The 24,615-nt window shown below is 38.1% G+C and overlaps 1 protein-coding gene across 7 annotated transcripts in view; it reads left to right on the top strand.

The window, feature by feature from the left end:
• HELQ (helicase, POLQ like) overlaps window positions 1-24,615 on the top strand; it is a 41,315-nt gene that overhangs the window by 6,795 nt on the left and 9,905 nt on the right. For 5 of the 7 annotated variants that reach the window (XM_043447687.1, XM_043447686.1, XM_043447690.1 and 2 more), the window contains 10 exons: window positions 271-471; window positions 894-966; window positions 3,484-3,581; window positions 4,726-4,824; window positions 6,320-6,465; window positions 12,070-12,309; window positions 17,258-17,399; window positions 17,749-17,853; window positions 22,283-22,505; window positions 23,623-23,780. In XM_043447687.1, the coding sequence (XP_043303622.1) occupies window positions 271-471; window positions 894-966; window positions 3,484-3,581; window positions 4,726-4,824; window positions 6,320-6,465; window positions 12,070-12,309; window positions 17,258-17,399; window positions 17,749-17,853; window positions 22,283-22,505; window positions 23,623-23,780 (1,485 nt within the window). Of the gene's footprint in view, window positions 1-270; window positions 472-893; window positions 967-3,483; window positions 3,595-4,725; window positions 4,825-6,319; window positions 6,466-12,069; window positions 12,310-17,257; window positions 17,400-17,748; window positions 17,854-22,282; window positions 22,506-23,622; window positions 23,781-24,615 lie in introns of those variants that run through there. The other 2 variants (XM_043447693.1, XM_043447692.1) reach the window with 2 other exon arrangements.

Raw genomic sequence — 24,615 nt, 5'->3', positions numbered from 1 at the left:
ATTATTTATCAAAATAAATGAGTTATTATGATGTTTTTTAATATCAGAAGAGAATTAAAATTTATTTTTACATTCATTACATAGTTTAAAAGTGGCATTCACTTCAAGGATCAATACATTAGTTATGACATTTCTTAGATGTATATGCTTTATCTGTAACCTTGTTCTCATTGATTTATATTAAACACTATTTTAGATTTTTTAAATCCCTGTGAACACTTAATACAGTTCTTATTTATCTGAATTTTTTTGTTTATTTTAATATTCTAGATTTCAGGTTTGTCAAGTTTTGGTATAGAACTGGGTTTCTTTGTTGAGGAGTATGCTGGAAGCAAAGGAAAATTTCCTCCAATTAAAAGAAGGGAAAAGAAATCATTATATATTGCCACTATTGAGAAAGGACATAGTCTGGTGAACTCCTTGATTGAAACTGGAAGAATTAGCAGTCTGGGTCTGGTTGTTGTAGATGAGGTTGGTTACTATGTTTGTTGATGTATCAACATTTTTATTGTACTAACAGTATTATGTGTATCCATTTAATACCTTATGAGGATGAGTATTTTAAGATATAGACAGTATTTAGATGAAGGCATTTAATGCTTGGTAATCAAATTCAGTTTTGTGTCAGTTGTTTCTTGAAGAGTAAATTTATGTGTATATGTTCAGTTTTATAATAGTACTGATGAATTCGTGATGCCAGGACATTGTCCTGGGGATAACTTCATTAACTTAAAATATCAGTGAAATAATGTGTATGTACTCTAGTTACCATAACTAAAATGCTTGAGTTATAAAGCAAACATTGCTTCTTCATTTCATCAAATATATGCTTGTTTTATGTAGGTATTATATGTAGATTTACTTTTATCCTTTTTTTTTTTTAAATCTCAAAGTTGCACATGATTGGTGAAGGAAGCCGTGGGGCTATACTGGAAATGACTCTGGCAAAAATCCTCTACACGAGCAGTAAGTTTTTTTTTCAAATGTGGTCACTAGTTGATTTATAATCAAGAGACCTATAAAAGAGTTAATTCTATCACTAGCTAGATTATGTAACCTAGAGTAAGATGCTTAAGCTTTCTTAGTTTTTTATTTCTAAAGTAAGCTTATACATTTTTGTTGGATGCATGAGTAGAATCATGAAGATAAATGAAGTTAGCATTTGAAGATGTCCCCATCAGTATCCTCCACTTACTGGCTCTGTGTGCTTAGGCATGTGACTCAACCACTCTTTCCTCATCTGTGAAATGGGCACAATAATGGTATCAACCTGATGGGATTGTTGTAAGAAATACATGAGGTAACACATGTGACCAATGCATTCAGCCATGCTCAGCACACTAAAGGTTTGCTGCTATCGCCACCATCAATATCATTTTAAAAATGTCTGTAAATAGTCACTTTAAGGAACTATTTTGCACCATCAGATAGTTTCTAAATTTATATGATATATTTATTCTAAATGTTTATTTTTATATACTATTGCAATAGCTTATTAGGTACTATAATAGTTTATAGAAAATTATCCATCATAAAGATCAAATCTTAAGAATTATTTTTAAAATTTTGATAACTGTTATTTAGGCAGATTGTAGCACTTTATAATCATTGATTAAAAAATGTTTATTGAGTACCCACTGCATGTCAGGCCCTATTTTGAGTGCTAGGGATGTAGCAGTGAATAAAACAAAGTCCCTGCCTTTATCAAACCTATATTTTAGTGAAAGTGAACAGATAATAAGCAGATAAACAAGGAAACAGATAGTATCAGATGGTGATACATTCTATGGAAAAATATAAAGCAGAGGATGAAGGGAGAATGATCATCTACTTGTCACATCCAGTGTACACTGATAGTTCTTGTCTTAATTTCTTTTCAGTATTTGAGTACTCATTCTTTTTTCCCTTGGGTGCTGAAACACCATTCTCTTTTCACTTCTCTATTGTCCTTCTGTAAGACCAATCATGTGTTAGCACTGAGAGGTAGAACAGTGTAATGACTAAGGGCAGACTCTGCAGCTGGATTCAAATCCTGGCTCACTTTTAACTTTGTATGTGACCTTGGGCAGGTATACTATATAGTATAGATCCAACCAGTCCATCCTAAAGGAGATCAGTCCTGGGTGTTCACTGGAAGGACTGATGCTGAAGCTGAAACTCCGATACTTTGGCCACCTGATGCGAAGAGTTGAGTCATTGGAAAAGACCCTGATGCTGGGAGGGATTGGGGGCAGGAGGAGAAGGGGACGACAGAGGATGAGATGGCTGGATGGCATCTCTGACTCGATGGACATGAGTTTCAGTAAACTCTGAGAGTTGGTGATGGACAGGGAGGCCTGGCGTGCTGCGGGATTCATGGGATCGCAAAGAGTCGGACACGACTGAGCAACTGAACTGAACTGAACTGATAGTAACTGTGCCTCTTTTTCCTTGTGCATCAAAAATGGAGGATAGTAATAGAACCTTCCTCACTGAATTGCTGTGGAGATAGCATGAGTCTTTGTGAAGCATCTAGCATAGTACCTGCACATGATGGACATGTGTTTGCTGTAAACTTATGTACACTGCTTCTGTATACTTATGTGTATACTTTCGTACACTGCTGTATACTTAAGTACACTGCCGCTGTATACTTACATGAATACTTATATAACTGCGCTGTATACTTATGCATGCTGCTACTGGGCGCTTATGTGTATACTTACGTACACTGCTGTATACTTAGGTACACTGCTGCTGTGTACTTCCATGTATATTTATATACGCTGCTTCTGTATACGTATGTGTATAATTATGTATACTGCTGCTGTATACTTATTTATATAAGTATACTGGTACATATTTATGTGTCTTTCTGTCACCAGTGCCTTACACTTAATGGATATTTGAACAAAAGGGCTCTCTTCAGTTTCTCCTTTTGTTCTCCTTTGTGACACTACTTTCTAAGTGTGTTCATCGTATACGTTGATCGTATACCATAGATTCATCCCTTGTTTCCTTCTTCATACAGTTTCTGCTAATTCTCATCCATACGCATGACTTCAAAGTCTTCTTGTGTTCTGATGGTTTCCAATTTGTGTGACCAGCTTATACCTCTCTTCTGAGTAATATCATCTGCCAGGTTAATAGTCTGGTTTTATAGAGTTGACTGTTGAACAACACGGGTTTGAATTGCATGGGTTCACTTATAAGTGAGTTTTTTCAGTAGTAAGTGCTACAGTACCGCAGGATCTGTGGTTGGTTGAGTCCAGAGAGGCAGGACTGGAGATAAGGAGGGCCACCTCCAGGTTTTACACGGATTTTCACCTGCACAGAGGGGTGGTGTCCTCAACCCTCATTTCGTTCACGGTCAACTGTGTTTGTCTTACCTGCCCCCTCATTCCCACGTCATTCTGGAAAAATTACAAACACAAAAAGGTTGCTAAAGTTACTGTTATGATATACTAAATAACACATTTTTCTCAATACTTTTTCTTTTTTTAGAGACGACTCAAATTATTGGTATGAGTGCAACGTTAAACAATGTTGAAGACCTGCAAGAGTTCCTGCAAGCAGAATATTACACCAGTCAGTTTAGACCAGTATGTACCCAAGGTTTGATTTGCTATGTGCCATCTTCTGTTTGTAGCAAACGTACTGTATAAAAATTCTGAGAGTGATGAAGGAGCCACTCACTGTGTCTAAATGCTGACAAGCCTGTGTGGAGAGAACATGCACTGTGGGGTCAGGGAGCTTGGCCGGGATGGGTGCCGGCTCATGGGCCTTCAGTGAATACTTACTGAATGAAAATTTTCAGACCCATTCTGCTTTTCCACTTTATATTCTCTAAGGTAAATTTTTTCATCTGGTGAGAATTTAGTGATTCACATTTTGAGTTATTGACACATATAAAAGTTTATCTTAAAAGTTAAAAAATGTTTTCAAAGATTTAAGTTTTGATAGTTATAATGCTTTTTTAAAATAAGACCTCACATGGATATAAATTTAAACTCCCCAATAACAGTGTTCCCAAAAGGCTTGAAGAAAGTAAGTACATGTTGTTCATAGTTATTTGAGAGAAGCTTTTAATGTACATGTACTCTGTAGTCTCTGTGTCTAAATAGGTTTACAAAAAATAATTTTTTAGAATCACCAAATTTTAACTTGAAATTTGATGTTTTTATATTTGCACCAAATATGAGAATTTTCAAGAGATAGTTCCTGACCTTAATTGTCAAGTTAGGTGGTGTTCTGCAGCTGGCTGTGTGGTACAGTGGCTAGTGCATTGAGCTTCTCAATGCTATTCTTGAAAAAATTCAGTAGGCTCTATTTACAAACTTCTTTTGTCTACAGATACTTAAGTTGAAAATAATTTGATGGTATTCACATTAAAACTGGTGACTAATAAAGTTTTAAATCTGGAGGAGTAACACAAATAACTCCTTAATAATAGATAGTGAACACTTGGCTCACTTTTACTTCCTCTTGTGACAAATGTAAGTGTCTGATTTTCCTTTTAGATATGTGGCTATTTAATTCAAAAGTATTTCTTCAAGGATAGTAATCCCTATTTTGATTTAAAGGAAAAAGAAACTTAAATGGGAAAGAAATTTAAGTTGAAGTATTCTGCATACCTTAGAAAAGATAAAGTTTTTGTACTGTTTTAGAACATATTTTACAAAATTTGAAACTCTATAAAGAGGAATTTATATATGATATTAATTACAAATGTCCTTTTAATTCAAGGTTGAATTAAAAGAATACCTGAAAATAAATGACACAATATATGAAGTTGACAGCAGAGCTGAGAATGGCATGACTTTTTCACGCCTCCTTAATTATAAGGTAACCTTGATAATCCCTGATGGTGAGGTTCCTAGACTTTGTGCCCAGCTGCCCTGGGACACCGCAAAGGAGTCACATGGGTACCATGGGACAGTTTATATATTTCAGAGAAAAAAAGCTGATGCTGGACATCTGTTGGACACCATACAAATGACTGGTTCAGACAGTTTCCAATGTCAGTATTAGATCACACTACATTACTTCCTAGGATAGTATATCTTTGTGAAGTTGGTGATTTTATCTTTCTTTTTTTTTTTTTTTTTTGCACTTACTGTAAGCAAATACCATGTGAAAATCAATGTGGAACAGGAAATAAGGGTTTCCTGGCTTGAAAGACTGGAGGGCCCAGGTGTGCATACTTCTCATTAGTGGGTTATGATAGTTATTTAAGAATGAAATGAAAATTTTTTTTTCAACTGACATTTGTTGTTATTCAGATGGCTACTTATTTGTGAAGAAATGCATCCTTGTTCTTTGGACCTAACTACCTAGTAATCAAAACTTTCTTTTGACCTTGGGGCTCCATGGACCAAGAAAGCTTGGAGACCTTTCCCATAAATGTTTATTCATTCAGCAGCAACAGTAATGCAAGAAGAAATATTTGTGAGCTGTATAGCTCAGATATTGGTGTATGAAAATATGGATGTCTACTGTGCTAATGTTCTGTGGTCTTCATGGAGGACATTGAAAAGGGAGAAAGGAATTTTACAGCAGTTTTATTATTCCATGAAGGTATATTGGGCTTCCCTGGTGGCTCAGTGGTAAAGAATCCACCTGCCAATGCAGGAGACAGGGGGTTCGATCCTGGATCAGAAAGACCCCCTGGAGAAGGAAATGGCAACCCATTCTAGTATTCTTGCCTGGGAAATCCCATGGACACAGGACCCTGGCAGGCTACAGTCCATGAGGTTGCAAAAGAGTCAGACACAACTGAGCGATTAAACAACCTAAAGGTATATTATTCTAAATCTGTATCTTAATTAGTTTTCAGTCAAGTTGAAGAAAGTGAGGAGATTTTAAGTAACTTTACTTTTTTTTGTTCTTTGAGTTCTTTATGTCTGTTTGATAAATATATTTTGTATTTCTGAAAACATGTCCTGTAGTATGATTGAATATGTTTTTGAAAACTGTTAGTAATAGCAAGAGGTTTAACTTATTTATGCAGTTCTTTGACTATTATTAGGATCAATTTGTGTTTCTCTCTGTGGACTTTTTCTGCTTTGGTGAAGATGGGCGGGCCATAGAGTTATTAATAAAATTGATTATTTTCACTTCCTTTATTTAAAATTAAATACACGTAACAAAACCCTAATAACAAAAGTGGGACTTAACATTTTGCTGTGTAATATAGGTTGCATCTTTTCTTTTAAATGGTCATATTTATTAAATGAGGAGTTCAAAATTATGGTTGATTTACTTACCTTTCAGAGCACACTGGTAAAATGAAAGGCTTTCATGGCTGCTAACTACTTTGTTCCTAAATCTTGTCGTGCAGTATTCCGATACTCTGAAAAAGATGGATCCTGATCAATTGGTAGCACTGGTGACAGAAGTTATTCCCAATTATTCCTGCTTAGTTTTTTGTCCCACTAAGAAGAACTGTGAAAACGTAGCAGAAATGATATGCAAAAGTTTAAGCAAGTATGTTAATCTTTTAAAAATATTCTGTTTCATTTTTTATCATGATCTACATGCCTATATTCTGTTTAACAAGCACTGATTACTTTTTGCAGACATTATGCTAAGTTATTATACTAGATTCTAAAGGTCCTGGCCTTGAGGGAAAAAAGCTGAACTGTGAAATTCACAGATGTGAAATGGCCAGAGAAAAATTCTAAGGCTACATGTAAGAGAATGCTGATTAAACAACAGCTTGGCTCCACAGTGAGTCACCTTGGGGCCTTTTTAAAATCTCAGTGCCCAAGATACCTCCAAGACAAATCAGAATATTTGGGAATGGGACCCAGGTGCCACTATTTTATAAAGCTTCTAAGCAAGTCCAACATACAGCCAAGGTCAACCACTGGCCTATGTCATCAGAGGACTAATCAATAATCACTGTAGGGATGAAGGCCTATGTGATCAGTGTATTAGTCACTCAGTCGTGTCTGATACTTTGCGACCCCATGGTCTGTCCATGGAATTCTCCAGGCAAGAATACTGGAGTGGGTTGCCATTCCCTTCTCCTGGGGATCTTCCCAACCCAGGGATCGAATCTGGGTCTCCTGCATTGCAGGCAGATTCTTTACCATCTGAGCTATCAGGGAAGCACCATGTGATCAGAAGACTAATCAATAATCACTGTAGGGATGAAGGCCTGTGTGATCAGAGGACTTAGCAGTGTAGGGATTAATCGTATCTTTGGCTTAACTTTCTCTGTAATTAAATACTGTTGCCTTTGTTTTCATAGTAAGCTTCACATTTGGATTGTGTGTACATTGGAACTGAACTTGCTAAATAATAAAGAAATGTACTGCTTTGTAATTGTATAGTATTTCACCATGGGCTCTGTTATAGAGATAAGTATAAAATGACCTTAAGTATGAACAGTTTTAGTTTTCTCTGTACCTTTTTGTCCCATGTGTTGTGTTAGCATATTTTTCAAGACTTCTTATGGGCCCCTGAGCCAGTGCTGTGTGACTCTGCACAGATCAGTACCCTGGATTCAAACCCAGCCTTCCTCCACCTGCCCCCACAATCCTACTGTCATGGATTGGCCTAATACAGAGTTAATTCATTGGCTGGCACAAAGATGCAGATGTTTGGGATAAAGTCAAGGAGTGTTTCCCATTTCAGTAACAGAGTCTGACTTTAAAATGTTGATGTAGATTATAAAAATGTAAGGAAATTAAATTATCGTTGAGGGATGCTCAGTGAGTCATTTGTTTTCTTAGAATAAGGTAATATAGTACCGAATAAGTGATGGGGAAATTTAGAGACAGACTTTTGACTGTGTGAAATGAGATTGGTTGTTGGTCAACTTATACCCTTGACTTATTTTGCTTTTCAGGGGTAATAGTTTATTTGGGTCGTAAATGTTGATGTTTAATATTGACATACTTAAAAATTTGGTTCCCCGGAACCTTTAGTTAGTGAATTGTGATGCACCCTTGATACTTTCGTAAAGAGATAGGACTTAACTCTTTCTGAAGGAAAATTTCCTCTAAATACATTTTCCATATTACTTGCTGCTTTCTTAAGGTAAAGGTCTTGAGTATACTCAGCAGTGGCCACAGGACTGGAAAAGGTCAGTTTTCATTCCAGTCCCAAAGAAGGGCAATGCCAAACAATGTTCAAACTACTGCACAATTGCACTCATTTCACATGCTAGCAAATTAATGCTCAAAATCCTTAGAAAATTCCAGAAAAATACCTACTTCTGCTTCATTGACTACACTAAAGCCTTTGTGTCGATCACAACAAATTGTGGGAAATTCTTAAGGAGATGGGAATACCAGACCACCTTACCTGCCTCCTGAGAACTCTGTATGCAGGTGAAGAAGCAACAGTTAGAACTGGACATGGAACAATGGACTGGTTCAAAATTGGGAAAGAAGTACATTAAGGCTGTATATTGTCACCCTGCTTATTTAACGTCTGTGCAGAGTACATCATGAGAAACGCTGGATGAAGCACAAGCTGGAATCAAGATTGCCCGGAGAAATATCAGTAACCTCAGATATGCAGATGACACCACCCTTATGGCAGAAAGTGAAGAGGAATTAAAGAGCCTCTTGATGAAGGTAAAAGAGGAGAAAAAGCTGGCTTAAAACTCAACATTTAAAAAATTAAGATCATGGCATCCAGTCCCATCACTTCATGGCAAATAAATGGGGAAACAATAGAAACAGTGACAGACTTTATTTTCTTGGGCTCCAGAATCACTGTAGATGGTGACTGCCATGAAATGAAAAGATGCTACTTGAAAGAAAAACAATGATAAATCTAGACAGCATATTAAAAAGCAGAGAAATTACTTTGCCTACAAAGATCCATATAGTGCTGTGGTTTTTCCAATAGTCATGTATGGATGTGAGCGGAACCATTAAGAAGGCTAAGTGCTGAAGAATTGATGCCTTTGAACTGTGGTGCTGGAGAAGACTCTTGAGATTCTCTTGGACTGCAAGGAGGTCAAACCAGTTAATCCTAAAGAAAATCAACTCGGAATATTCATTGGAAGGACAGATGCTGAAGCTGAAGCTTCAATACTTTGGCCACCTGATCCGAAGAGCCAACTCACTGGAAAAGACCCTGATGCTGGGAAAGATTGAAAACAAGAGGAGAAGGGGACAACAGAGGATGAGATGAGATGGTTGGATGGCATCGCTGACTCAATGGACATGAGTTTGAACAAGCTTCAGGAGTTGGTGAAGGACAGGGAAGCCTGGTGTTCTGCAGTCCATGGGGTTGCAAAGTCAGACACAACTGAGCAACTGAACAACAAACAATAAAATAGTTTAGCTCCCATCTTGGTGGCTGTTAACTAAAATGTTGTCATATTTAGAGCATACTTTTTTCTGTTTTTCTGTAATTTATACATAGATGAATATAATCTAGGGCTAAAGGGTTTCTGATCTCAGTAGTATCTTCAAAAAATAATTTCTTGAAAGTCATGGAGTATCAGCCCTTATCTTAATTATTTGCCTCCTAATCATAACTTTCACAGGAAGCAGGTATAGTACAGTCTCCTAGAATATGCTTATTATGTGTGTTTAAGTGCAAAGACTGAAGCAGAGTTTTCCCCAAGTGATTGTCTCAACCTCAAGGAAAATTATCTTTTTTATGGCTGTTAGTGCTTTAGACTTCTAAGTAAAGAATGTCTTTTAAACACTATTTCCTGACAATGGCCAAAGCTCTGATTGTATCACTTTCCCTAAAAATCTCCCTAATAGTGATACCACAGTGCTTCTTAGCCTAGATTCATGCTAAAATCTGACCCAAAGTACTTTTTCATCCTTATTTCTTCTACTCTTTATCTACCCGGCACATCATCCAGATTGAACTTCTTGTCTTCTTTTATTCATTTATTTCTGGCTGTGCTGGGCCTTTGTTGCCGCACACAGGCTTTCTCTAGCTGCAGCGAGCAGGGGCTGCTCTTGGCTGTGGTGCTCAGGCTTCTCATTGCAGTGGCTTCTCTCGTTGCAGATCATGGGCTCTAAAGCTCAGTATTGCGGCACACAGACTAGTTGCTCTGCAGCATATGGAATCTTCCCTGACCAGGGATTGAACCCGTGTCCCCTGCATTGGCAGGCACATCCTTAACCACAGGACCACCAGGGATGTCCCTACTTGCCGCCTTTGTTTATGCTTTGAACCACCCATTTCCATGCCTGCGATCATGCTTTACCTTCTGTCAATAATGTACTTCCCCACCACCTCACTGTAAAAAGTTAGCTTAGGCAGGTCTATAAGGAGTCCAAGCCTAAGGCCCCTTTAAGGAGCAGGTCAACATTCTTTTTTGCATTCTTTTAACATAGACAAGTAGGCCTTGTAGGCAGCAGTATCTCTTGTTCAAGGACATGCCTTTTTTTGAGCTTTGGATGTATGTTGTGGGAGAAGGTCTGGGTAAAAACTTCCACAGCCCTGAGCTCTGGGTTAACCTGTTCCTTCTGGCTAATCTCGTGCTGATGTCATCCCAGGGTGTATGTTATGGGAAAGGGTCTGGGCTAAATTCTCACAGCCTTGGAGTGTTTTTTATCTGTTCTCAGCAGCTAGGTGAGCAGTGTATAAGGCCCCACTTAAATGAGTGAGGCGGGTACTCTCTGCCCTCTTCTGATGTCTTTGTCAGAAGCTTTTTCTGTCACTTTCACTTTAGATAAAATCTACACAAAGCTCCAAGTGACTGAGACTGTCTTTGGTCCCGGAGTTAAAGCTTCTCCTTCGGAGATGACAAATCTGGCAGTATCGTTCACCACTAAGCTATCAACTGCCACCTCTAACCTGTTCTTCAGGACCCAGCTCACATCTCAACTTCCCCCCACAAAACCCTTCTCCATAGATCCATGTCTTATCTGGTCATTTACAAATAATGTCTCCCTTCTCTTAAATTATAGGGTAATTGTCCTTAAGACTTAATTCCTTGAGAAGAATTTGTCCCTTTCAGGACCTCAAGCTCTGAGTGGAAAATAGTAACATAAAGTCTATAGCTCCCTACCCAGCTGTCGCTTTTGGTTCTTTCACTGTTGACTCTGGATCACTTCCTGCCCCATTGTTCATTGTCTCTTTGCCACCCATTTCTCAATTTCTTGTGAAATGACTGAACTTGTACGTTTGGCACCAGTCAGAGCTGTCTGTGCTTTCCATGAAGCTTGCTACAACAATATAACAAGCTACAACGAGTTTGCTACAAAAGCTGCGTGTATTATATTTATATGTTAGACTATATTTTTCGGGTTTCCCAGGTGGCACTAGTGGTAAAGAACACAGCTGGGTTCGGTCCCTGGGTAGGGAAGATCCCCTGGAGGAGGTCATGACAACACCCCCAAGTGTCCTTGCCCAGAGAATGCCATGGACAGAGGAGACAGGCGGGCCACGGTCCATAGGGTCGCAAAGAGTTGGACGTGACTGAAGTGACTTAGCACGCACACAGACTATATTTGTTTGCTCCTGGTATTCAGAAGTTGTTGCTTTATAGCCAATTAGTAGTTGTACTTAGTCTTTCCTTTTTTTCTTTTCTAGAAGAGAATTGAAAAAAATAGGTGCTTCTAGATAAGGAGGCATTGTAGGATATTACTGGGGCTTCTGAAGTGCTAATGTTTAGGTAGTGTTTTACATATAATTCATATGCTTTAATAATATATATATATATATTTTTCTCTTCAGAGAAGAATATTTATGACAAAGCAATTAATCTTCACTGAAGATGTATTTTCTTGTGAAAAAAACATATAACTTCTAGAGCAGATGTTTAAACCCAGCATTCGTGAATTCATAGGAAGTACAGGGTTGAACTTCAGGAAGTACACAAAACCTCTGAAGTGAGGTGCAGAGTGTTGTATTAATGTGAATATCTGTTTTTTCCCTTAACTTTAAGCAGATTTTCATAGGACTCTGTGATCCCCAAATAGGTTGAGAGAAACTACCTGTTAATGAAATCGGAATTACAATTCTAAGAACATTTTATGTACTTAGGTCAATAAAAGTAACACGATTTTAAAAGGAAAATGTTTACATGTAGCTACTAAAATTCAAATTCAAATGCTCTGTCCCTATAAGATCAAGGGTTCTAACAGATCTTTTCCCTAGGGAATATCTGAAGCACAAAGAGAAAGAAAAACAGGAGGTGATTAAGAACTTGAAGAATGTCAGCGGTGGCAACCTGTGTCGTGTGTTAAAGCACACCATCCCGTTTGGAGTTGCTTATCACCACAGTGGCTTAACCAGCAATGAAAGGAAGCTCTTGGAGGAGGCCTACTCCACAGGGGTCCTCTGCCTCTTCACCTGCACATCCACCCTCGCGGCAGGCGTTAACCTGCCGGCGAGAAGGTAAGACACAGCCATTGTTGGCCGGCTCCAAACTTTTCAGTTCCCAGCTTGCCAACAGGTTTGTTTTTTTTTTAATTGTTTTATTCTTTTTCAGTAATGAATGCGAATTTATCAAATGTTTTCTTCAGCATTTGCTGAGTTGATTGTTTGATTAATTTCCTTTAATAGCTTAATGAAAAATGGCATTAGTAGATCTCTCTCTCTTTTTTTAAGTTTATATTTGGCTGTGTCTGATCTTAGCTGCCCCTCATGGCCTCTTTGTTGCAGCACATGGGCCTCTGTCTAGTTGTGAGCAGGTTCAGTTGCCCCACCGCAGGAGGGATCTTAGTTCTCCAGCCAGGGATCAAACCTGTGTCCCCTGTGTTGGAAGACAGATTCTTAACCACTGGACCACCAGGGAAGTCCCTTAGTAGATCTCTTGCTAGTATTATTCCTTCTTTCTTTAGTCCTCTCCCTATCTGGTTTTGATATTAGGATTTGTTATTCTAGTTATGTAGAAACAGTTGGCAAGCTTTCGACCATTCTTTTTTTTTTTTTATCTGAAAGAGTTTATTTAACATAGAGATTTCCTTGACACCTTAGAGAACTCATCTATGAAGACTTTTGAGTCTATTAATAGTATCTTTTTTTTTTTTTTCAGAGTAGATACTTGTTTACCTTTTCAATTATTACCAAAGCTGTGGGCCTGTGCAGTTGATTTCCACTCTTAGTTATTGATGACACTAAAATTTGTGACTATTTTTCCCAAATAAATGGTCAATTTTTATAAATCATCCAAGAGCTTTAAACTATATATTTTATGTTGGGTATGCACTTTTATGTATCTCAATGAGATCGCAGTTATTAGTCATGTCATCAGCTCCTCTGTTTTCCCTGTGATTCTTTGATCTGTCAGTTCCAGAGACGTATGTTAGTTTCCCACTGTAATTATGGAATTACCAACTTCTCCTCTTTACATTTTTACAATTTTTTGCTTTGTGTTTCACAACTATTTAGGTATATAATAGTTTACTCCAAATATCTTGTGGCTGAATTACACCTTTTGACAATAGAATAAGTCCTTGTTTTCCTCAGAGTGACTTTATTTTGAACATTAGAACTATATATATATATTTTTTGCCAACTATATCTTTTTCGATTCTTTTGTTTTCAAACTCTGTCACTTAGTAAGTTTTCCATTTTTTCAGACAATTGTTGAAATTAAAAAGGAAGTTATGTATTTTATTTCTCTTGTTAGCAATGGTTACTCTTAAAATTTTAACAGTGGTAATCAAATGTGTTTTTCTATTATTTTAGAATTAATAACTGTATCCTCTGCTCAACATTACAAGAGTCTTAGCATTTGTATATTTTTTCTACACTGTCTCATGTATTGTTGCAGTTTCCTAAAATGTTACGTCTAGATTTTTAATTTTCTCTCATTTTTAAAAAAATTTTATTTACCTTTAATTGAAGGATAATTGCTTTACAGTGTTGTGTTGGTTTCTACAAACATCAACTTCTCTCATCTTATAATCAATAATTATTTAAACTTACCAATATATCATACTTGTGGGTTTTTTTGTTTTTTGTTCTGTTTTGCCTACCACTGCCCATTGTATCGAACATCTTCCTTCTGTGATCCATTTTTTATTTTGCCATCCTTGGGTAATTATTTTTAAATGATGCATTGGAAATAAAAATTTTTGAACCTTTGCATAGTTGAAGCTATTTAGTTTAGCCTCACACTTGAACACCTCGCAGCGAACAGAATTCTAGGTTCAGTGTTTTCCCTTAGGAGCCTTTGTAGCATTCTTCTAGTGGTGGACATTTTTGTTCTTACATAAGCTTGCTGTTTTTCCCTCTCCAGAAGCTTGTAGGCTTTTCTCTCTCTTTTTTTTTTTCCCCATTTATTTTTATTAGTTGGAGGCTAATTACTTTACAATACTGTAGTGGTTTTTGCCATACATTATGAATCAGCCATGGATTTACATGTGTTCCCCATCCCAATCCCCCCTCCCACCTTCCTCTCCACTCGATCCCTCTGGGTCTTCCCAGTGCACCAGCCCTGTAGGCTTTTCTCTTTAACCTCAACATTTTATAAGGTGTGTGCTCAGTTGCATCCGGTTCTTCAGAACCACATGGACTGTAGCCCACCAGACTCTTCTGTCCTTGGGATTTCCCAGGCAAGGATACCACAGTGGATTGTCATTTCCTATTCCAGGGGATCTTCCTGACTCAGGGATTAACCCACATTTCTTGTGTCTCCTGCCTTGGCAGGCAGATTCTTTACCACTGGACCACCAAAGAAGTCTCTAGCTACTTCTGATTTATACTGCATAGCCCTTGGGTACATTCTTTCAGTCTAAAGTTTTATGCTTTTCTTCATCTTAATTATTTTCAGTTATTTCTTGTATTATCTTTCCTTCCATTTTCTCTCTTTCTCTGCTTTTATAACTTCAGTTAGACAATTAAATTGGTCTTTCATTTCTCATAACTTTTCTTACACGTTTTTCAGTCTATATGAGTTATGTAACTCCTTTACTTTCTACATTACAATATCAGCTTTTAATTATACCCCAACTAACAACAAAGCTAGTGGATGTGATGGAATTCCAGTTGAGCTATTTCAAATCCTCAAAGATGATGCTGTGAAAGTGCTGCACTTAATATGCCAGCATATTTGGAAAACTCAGCAGCGGCCACAGGACTGGAAAAGGTCAGTTTTCATTCCAGTCCCTAAGAAAGGCAATCCCAAAGATTGCTCAAACTACCGCACAATTGCACTCATCTCACATGCTAGTAAAGTAATGCTTAAAATTCTCCAAGCCAGGCTTCAGCAATACATGAACCGAGAACTTCCAGATGTTCCAGCTGGTTTTAGAAAAGGCAGAGGAACCAGAGATCAAATTGCCAATATCCGCTGGATCATCGAAAAAGCAAGAGAGTTCCAGAAAAACATCTATTTCTGCTTTATTGACTACGCCAAAGCCTTCGACTGTGTGAATCACAATAAACTGTGGAGAATTCTGAAGGAGATGGGAATACCAGACCCCCTGACCTGCCTCTTGAGAAACCTGTATGCAGGTCAGGAAGCAACAGTTAGAACTGGATATGGAACAACAAACTGGTTCCAAATAGGAAAAGGAGTACGTCAAGGCTGTATATTGTCACCCTGCTTATTAACTTATATGCAGAGTACATCATGAGAAACGCTGGGCTGGAAGAAGCACAAGCTGGAATCAAGATTGCCAGGAGAAATATCAATAACCTCAGATATGCAGATGACACCACCCTTATGGCAGAGAGTGAAGAGGAACTGAAAAGCCTCTTGATGAAAGTGAAAGAGGAGAGTGAAAAAGTTGATTTAAAGCTCAACATTCAGAAAACTGAGATCATGGCATCTGGTCCCATCACCTCATGGGAAATAGATGGGGAGACAGTGGAAACAGTGTCAGACTTTATTTTTTTGGGCTCCAAAATCACCACGGATGGTGACTGCAGCCATGAAATCAAAAGACACTTACTCCTTAGAAGGAAAGTTATGACCAACCTAGACAGCATATTAAAAAGCAGAGACATTACTTTGCCAACAAAGGTCTGTCTGGTCAAGGCTATGGTTTTTCCAGTGGTCATGTATGGATGTGAGAGTTGGACTGTGAAGAAAGCTGAGCACCGAAAAATTGATGCTTTTGAACTGTGGTGTTGGAGAAGACTCTTGAGAGTCCCTTGGACTGCAAGGAGATCCAACCAGTCCACCCTAAAGGAGATCAGTCCTGGGTGTTCATTGGAAGGACTGATGTTGAAGCTGAAACTCCAATACTTTGGCCACCTGATGCGAAGAGTTGAGTCATTGGAAAAGACCCTGATGCTGGGAGGGATTGGGGGCAGGAGGAGAAGGGGACGACAGAGGATGAGATGGCTGGATGTCATCATCGACTTGATGGGCATGAGTTTGAGTCAACTCCAGGAGTTGGTGATGGACAGGGAGGCCTGGCGTGCTGCGATTCATGGGGTTGCAAAGAGTCGGACATGACTGAGTGACTGAACTGAACTGAACTATATTCATTCATTTTTCAGTTCTTCAGTTGAATTGTTTAAATGAATTCATTTTTTATTTCTAAGAACTCTCTTCTTTTATTATTCTTTCTTTATAGCACTCTGTTCTTCTACTATAAATACAGTACCCTCCAGAATTTTCTGTGTATACTAATTCAATTTTTTAAAGTTCTTTTTTGTTCCCTGTATTATCTGTCTCTGTCAGATGTATATTCTGTATGTTCTCATTGTTTTCTTCTATGTTGTGTTTTCTTCATGTATTCGATAATCTTGTCTGTCCATTGAGATTTATAAATAAAGTACTTGGTTGAATAGTTTAGGTAAATAGCACAGGTTTTCTCTCATCTTTGACCAGGAAGGCTGGCTATAGACTTCTGTATACATAAATAGAATTGAAATCACCATGTTGTAAGTCAAAAACAGTTGAAATCTGCAATTTTATGTAGTTGACAATACAAATTCATAAATAAATATACATATGTTAGTGGCCTGTGGTCAGATTTTTCATTTATGGAGCATCAAATCAAAAACCTTTGAGATTATTGCTATAGTGGATTGATCATAAGCTTTGCAGCTAAGCAGACTTAAGCTCAAATTATGGTTCTGTTAATTACTAATCTTGTTGGTTTTGATAAGCTACTTATCTGTGCCTCAGTCAACCACTTTGTAAAGGAAAATTAAAGTACATAAGAATATTATCACCACAAGTTTTGTAAGATTACAGATAATATACATAAAGAACCTAGAATATCATAACATAGATTACTGGTAAATAGTAGTTATGTATTATTTTGAGTTAATATGTCACTAAATTGAATATCATATAAAAATAATGAAACAAAGAGTTTAAAAATAGATGCTAATGGTATAGATCTAATATCACTTTTAATTAATTTTATCAATTCCATAGAGTTATATTAAGAGCCCCCTATGTTGCTAAGGAATTTTTAAAGAAGAATCAGTATAAACAGATGATTGGCAGAGCTGGCCGTGCTGGAATAGATTCTGTCGGGGAGAGCATCCTTATATTGCAAGAAAAAGATAAGCAACAGGTAATAATCTGGTTGTTGGTTGGTTGTTTTGTTGACTTTTCTCAATCTTTAATTTTGCCCATTGATACCATCTTTTAAAAATTAATTATTAATATTCCTTTGAATAATGTTTCCTTTTCCTCCGTGATTAAGCATTAGAAAGAGTAGCTTGAATAGTTCTCTATTTCAATGAAAAGCATTTTCCCTGTCTTCTTCCATTTTCATGTGGATACCTGCTAAATTCTTGTTTTTTTGTCTCTGTTTTTTCTCTCTCCTAGCCTCCACAAGATCTATGCAAATTATAAAATTTTATATGAAGCACAATTTATTTTTTATAATTTGAAACATAGTATTGCTTTAACTCTTGTAGGTATTGGAGTTAATAAGCAGACCACTGGAAAACTGCTATAGCCATCTTGTTCAGGAATTCACCAAGGGAATCCAAGCTTTGTTTCTTTCTTTGATTGGTTTGAAGGTATTTTTTATTATTATTTTTATATCTTATTGCTATTATTTGAGACAGTGGCAGTTGAAAAGTTTTGAAAACTGTAAAGAAAGTTGAAAAAAATGTTCACATCTATATAATGTGAAAAAAAGCAGTCTGTGACATGATAAATCTGAATCTGGATTTATATGTGCATTTTTAATCCTTTGAATTGTATGGAACAAATAATAACTGGGCATCCATTACAAGTAAGAGACTTTGGTGGATACTGTGGGGGATAAAGGAGCCTTAGAAGCATGGGTCCTGATGTCAGATAATCCAGCATCTCTGCCTTGGTAAGAAAAGATCCCTTGTAAGTCCTCTGAGCATAATAACCATTTGTGAAGTCAGTATAGCCTTTATCAGGCAGAAAATTAAAAAAAAAAAAAGAAGTTGGGTGGGGCACAATGGGAAAACACTCTTTTCCCTAGGATTAGAAATTGACTCTCTTTTTTCAGGTTATTCTTGAGTAAAACCTCTTTTTCAGGCTTATTCTCTTGTGCCCAAGGCCCCTCAGTCCCAGACTGGTAAAGCCAGGGTTTGAATTCAGCTTTATCTAACTAAAATCCAGGACTCTTAATCTATCATATAGCTTACCTTTATTATCCAAAATTGGTGTAAGTGAAAGTTCGAAAGGTAATTGATAAGTAAAAGATATCATGAGACCATTTTGGTTGCCTTGTAGATGAATGGTGTAATATTTTATCCCCTGGCATTGTTAACAGCGAAAGGCTACAGAAAAGAAGAGGAGTTAGTCCTCAGTATTGAAGGAGGTAGAGGTTTTAGATAAACAGAGGGAAGGAATAAGCCATTCCGGGTACTTAAATTGAAAGATGAGAAACCTTAAGATGATGTGGAATAACAGTCAAAAGACTAGATATTGTAGCTATAGAGAAGGGCTGAAGATAACCTAAGAGTAGAAGGTTGGGTGGGAAGTTGGGCCAGACTGTGTGCCTTGGTTGGAGAGGATGGGAGAGAGTGCTTAAATACTAGACTGAAGAGTTGTAACATAGTCACGTGTCCGTGGAGCACGCGTCCAGGTGTTCTGTGCTGGTTTAGAGCAAGGGCTCTTGGTCACACACACCTGTGTCCCAGTCACGGCTCCGTCTCTTGTTACCCTGTGTAAATTGCTCTCACCGAAAACTATGAGACGCTGCTGAGAGGAGTTAAAGAAGACCTAAATAAACGGAGAGAGATACCATGTTCATCAATTGGAATGCTCACTTTTGTTCAGATGTTACTTCTTCCCACATTGGTCTATAAATTCTGTGCAACCCCAATCAAAATCTCAACAGGTTTTGTTCTTTTTTTTCTTTTTTTTTTTTTAGAAATTAAAGATCAATACTGAAATTTATTTGGAAATGCCTTAGGGTAGGCAAAGATTTCTTATAAGGAAAACTAAAAACATAAATCATGAAAGAAAAAAATCAATAGACCTTATATTTTTATAATTCTCTTCTAAAGATGCTACTTAAGCAGTGAAAAGGTGGGAAGAAAATATACATCTGACAAGTAGGAGTATGTCATGAGTTAGGACTCCATGCAAGACAATGGAATTGAGGCTTCACTTGAAACCAGTGCACTCAGGTACAGGAATCCTGGGGGAACTGACTTGGTCACAGGGGTGTGCTTTTATGGGCCTGTAATGCCAGATCCATAGGGCTCAACAGTGTCAGTTAAATTCTGTGTTAACAACTGAAGTACAGCAGCAAGAAGACCAGGCTGAGTCAGCTCAGGAGATTAGCTGGTGGGCAACTGCTGTTCCAAACCTGCCCTTAGAGGCTCCGGGGCTCCATGCTGAGAACCCCATCAGAGTTCTTCCTGCACGTTGGGGTAGGCTTCATCACCGGGCCCTAGTTGTGGAAGGAGGCTGGAATTACAGACGCGGTGGAGACGCAGAAAACTCTTTGGAGTTAGAATTGAAGGAGAAGTCAAGTCCTCCGGACAGAAACAACCAGTGGGATAGGGGTGAGAGGCTTCGAGAAGGGCAGTGTGAGGTCAAGAGCAGGAGGCGGAGGCAGGCATCCTTGGGGACACCAGGTTTTGGGTGGAAGAGATGGAAACTCCAGGAATTAGAACATAACACTTGCTGCGCCCTGGGACGCAGGGAGCCTCCAGTGATCATTTCTCACGACTATGTTTCAGACACCCTGCTAGACACTTGATATGTTTTATCTCTGATCTTTGTATACCTTTGAATGAAATAATATAGTTCTGCTTTCACAAGAAAAAGAATCCGAGGCAAAAAGAGATCACATAGGCTGCTTGCACTCTCTTTTCCAGGTGCTGAGGTCCTGCCTAGATCCCTATGATGGTCGCCCAGCTGGTCTCCCGGCATCAGCTCTGCCCTGCCTTCCCACACCCCCTCCATATTATTCTTCAATAGATCAGTCTTCCCCACGTATAAATCCCTTTCTGCCTAAAATTTGTTAATGGTTGTTTCCCACTGCTGTTAGGATTGAGTCCAGATCCCTAATCACTGTCTTGTTTAGTCTCTGAATCATGTCTGACTCGTTTGCAACCCCATGAACTGTAGCCCACCAGGCTCCTCTATCCATGGAATTCTCCAGGCAAAAATAATGGAGTGGGTTGCCATTTCCTTTTCCAGGGGATCTTCCCGACGCAGGGATCGGATCTGCGTCTCCTGCATCGGCAGGCAGATTCTTTACTGCCAGGCCACCTGGGAAGCCCTTATGAAGCCTGGCGTGCTGCGTCCATGAGGTCGCAGAGAGTCAGACATGACTGAGCGACTGAACAGCAGCGCTGTGTAGGTTTGGCGTCTGCCTCTCTCTGCGTCCTACCGTCTCTCAGCACGCTCTCACACTCTGCGCTCCAGACACACTGTCCTTCTCTTTTCATTTCATGTCCTATGCCCTTCCTGCCGCAGTGGTCTGCAAGCCTGGGACTCATTCGTCTCAGCTCTCCGCCTCGTTTCACCCTCACCCACCCCTACTCCACCATCGGACTTGCACTTCACCACACTTCCTGGGGAAGCCTTCCTTTCCCACCGAGTGCAGTCAGTGTCTTGGATGCTCTTTACAGAAACACACTTCTTTCCTTAGTAGCACCCGTCAGTTTGTAGTTGTATTCTTGTTAGTGACTTTCTTTAGCTGATAACTTTACCCCCCAGGAATGAAGCCCTGGGACAGGTCCATGTTTATTCTCCTGTATCACCAAATCCCAGTGACTAGCATAGTGCCTGGCGTGTGGTTGCTGCTCAGTAAATACTTGAATTATGGTCTGGCTTTGGAGTTGGTCATGGCTAAACTTGCAGGTTGGGGCAACAGTGGAGAACCCAGCTTTGAGAAGCCAGAGATAGAAGCTATCCCAGTGGGTTAAAATCAATTATAGAGGGATACAAGGGTAATGTGATGGTAGCTAGAAGGATCAAGTAGAGGGGTTGGTTGGTTGGTTGGTTGGTTTACCCCTAGTGTTAACGGTACTCAGTTAAAAAACAATATAGAAGCTAAGTATGTTGATAATCTATAAACTGAGTATCAGTTCTTGAATATCTTAAAAGTGCAGTTTTGGCCTGAATGAATATTATATTAAGGATGGACTTTTATTAAAAGGAGAAAAAGCATTAGGAAATGTCCCTGCTCCATAATATTTTTTGTTATCCTTTATATTGGTTTACTGTGAATTTACTACTTAAGTTTTCCCAGTAAAATATCATTGGAATTGAAACAGAGAGAAATATGCTTATTGATCAACTGTATTTTAGTATAACGTGCTGATTTCATTGAAATTGGCTAATGTAAGTTACGCATAGTCAGAGTCAGCTCTACGTCTGAATACCACCATTGTATTATAAGTTTTAAACAGTGAGTTGGGGGGAGAAAAAAAAGGCAGCAAAAGAACAAGGAAAGGAGATGGGGATGCGAGAGACAAAAAGAGGTAGAAAACTGCTGTTTATTTTCAGGTAAAATGTCAGGGAGAGTATTGCCAGATCCTGCTTTAGTGGAGACTTTCAGTTGTGTTTTCCATATGTGTTTTTTTAAGTACAATTTTTAGAGCTAAAGAATATTTTCACATGTGGCTGGAGGGGGGTGGAGGGAGGATTTCTGAAGGAGGCTGAGTGGGAGTTAGTGATAACTGGTGGGGAGTGAGCAGAGGACACAGCTTTGGAGATACTGTGAAAAATTACTCAAAAACCTAAGGAGTTTTTGAATTAGAAATGTGTAGATGTCTTCATTAAGAGTATAAATATGGTAAATATATTCTCCCTTCAATTGTTTTTTCTTGTCATTTAAAAATATTATTATAAAAGTACATTTATGCAACTATGTAGATTTTATAATGATATTTTATTTGAATAGCTTTGAGGTATGGAAATGAGTCCTCATGTTGATGAATTATTCATTCAAAATGATGCCTTGAATTAGAAAAGCTGCTCTAATGGTATCCTGAATTATTTCAGATTGCAACAAATCTGGATGACATATATCGTTTTATGAGTGGTACGTTTTTTGGTGTTCAGCAAAAGGTTTTGTTGAAAGAAAAAAGTCTCTGGGAAATAACTATGGAATCACTTAGATACTTGACAGAAAAAGGACTTCTACAAAAAGATACTATTTATGGCTCTGAAGAAGAGTTCCAAAATAATTTTCATATCACAAAGTTGGGACGAGCTTCTTTTAAGGGTAAGAGCTTACCTGAATCTGACTGTGAATCTGAGGAAATGCATTGGAAAAAATAGAAATTTTCTGTAACTCTAAATTAGATTTGTAATTTCATATTAATAATAATAATCTTATCTTACAAACTGTTAAACTACTTCAATTTTTAAAAGTTGAAAAATGTTTTGAATTGCAAGTAATTTAGAATACTGTAAAAATACATGAAGAAAAAGATGGTCCCCCCTCCTTTATGCTCACCTCCCCCAGTAATCATACAAATCTTAGTATCCTACCAAGAGTAGCAATTTGGTATGTATCTTTCCAGACATTTTCTGAAAATTTCATAACAAATTGGTATATATACTCTTCCAAATATTTTGTGTATGTATATTTATGTTTGTATTACATGTATGTATGCATATATATATATGTTCACATATATGTATACATAGCACACACACATGCACACACATACATATTGCATAGTCTAAGTGTTTGGAGGCAGCTTGCTTTTCTCACTTAAAAAGTATCATGAAAAAATGAAAAAAAAAAAATCATGAGCATCTTCCCACATCAATCCCTTTAAATCTACCTCATTTTTGTTTTAGTATGATAGTCATCCATACTATGGATACTGTAATGTATTTAACCATTCCCCTTTTGATGGACATTTACACTGTTTCTGGTTTTTCTATGTTATAAACAAGGGTATCTGTGTTCATGTATTTTTGGATATGTGTGGAAATGTTTCTCTAGGTTAGATTCCCAAGAATAAATTAATTAGGTCAGAAGGTATGTACTTATTAAATGTTGATGGATACTATAATATCAAAATGACCTAAGTTTTGTGCTGTTACATAGTAAAAAATTGTAAAGAATTTTTTTTTTTTAATTTATTTGGGGGCAAGGGATCTTTAGTTGTGGCACTTGAACTCCTATTTGTGGCAGGTTGAGATCTAGTTCCCTGACCAGGGATAGAACCTGGGCCCCCTGTACTGGGAGTGTGGCGACTTAGCCACTGAACCACCAGGGAAGTCCCTCAAGACTTTTACTTTGTTTAGGTAAACCAGACTTTCTTTAAAATCACCTCTTTCCTCCTTTGGTGATTATGAAAAATGAACTCTTTGTGTCTTTCTTTTAGGAACAATAGATTTGGCTTATTGTGACATTCTTTACAGAGACTTGAAGAAAGGTCTTGAGGGACTTATGCTCGAAAGCCTTCTTCATCTAATCTACTTAACAACTCCCTATGATATGGCTTCTCAGTGTGACCCTGATTGGATGATATACTTCAGGCAGGTGAGAAGATAAGATTTTGCAATACAGGCTAAAATAATCACAATATGATTTTTATCGTGTGATTATTCATTTTTTTTGCTATTAAAGTATATTTGAAATTGGGCCTTTCGACAGATGAAAGGCCCAATTTCAAGTATATTTTCATAGCCAGAGAAAAGACTGAAGAAAGGTGCAGAAGAGAAAAAAGGACCATGCCTGGTCCCCATGCCCTCAAGGTGGTTACTCTTGGGATGTGGTGCCCACTCCATTTTCTAATGCCTGTAATGTAAAGAAAACCATTGCTGATGGTTGAGAGTTTAATTACATGAAAGCTCTATCAGAGTCATACACAGTGTCACGTCCTGTCACACCAAACCCAGTGATGTTGATACCTGAGAAGGAATAATCCTCTTTATCGCCATTGGCAAGGTGGAACTGGCTGTACCTGTTACAAAACCAAGTGGTATAGCACAGTCTACTATGATTTTACTGTGAACGGGCAGTGGCAGTATGCGGGTCTTCCCAGGTGGCACAGTGGTAAAGAATCTACCTGCCAATGCAGGAGACCCAGGTTTGATCCCTGGGTTGGAAAGATCCCCTGGAGCAGGAAATGGCAACCCACTCCAGTATCCTTGCTTGGAGAATCCCATGGACAGAGGAGCCTGGCAGGTTACAGTCCATGAGTTGGTCATGACTGAGCACATGCACACAAACACATGTATATAAACAATGCAATTACTTCCAAAAGCTTTCTCTCCTCTCTCTCCCCAACAGGCATCTCCCGTATGAAACATAAACACAGTCCATGAAAATCAGACCATGGTTACAGTATTTGCGGCCATGTCTTTAAGTTCAT

The sequence above is a fragment of the Cervus canadensis genome, chromosome 26 (assembly GCF_019320065.1).
Source record: "Cervus canadensis isolate Bull #8, Minnesota chromosome 26, ASM1932006v1, whole genome shotgun sequence".
In the NCBI taxonomy this organism is placed as follows: Eukaryota; Metazoa; Chordata; class Mammalia; order Artiodactyla; family Cervidae; genus Cervus; species Cervus canadensis.
The sequence above is the reverse complement of the archived record's forward strand: the minus strand, read 5'-3'. Positions and strand labels throughout refer to the sequence as shown.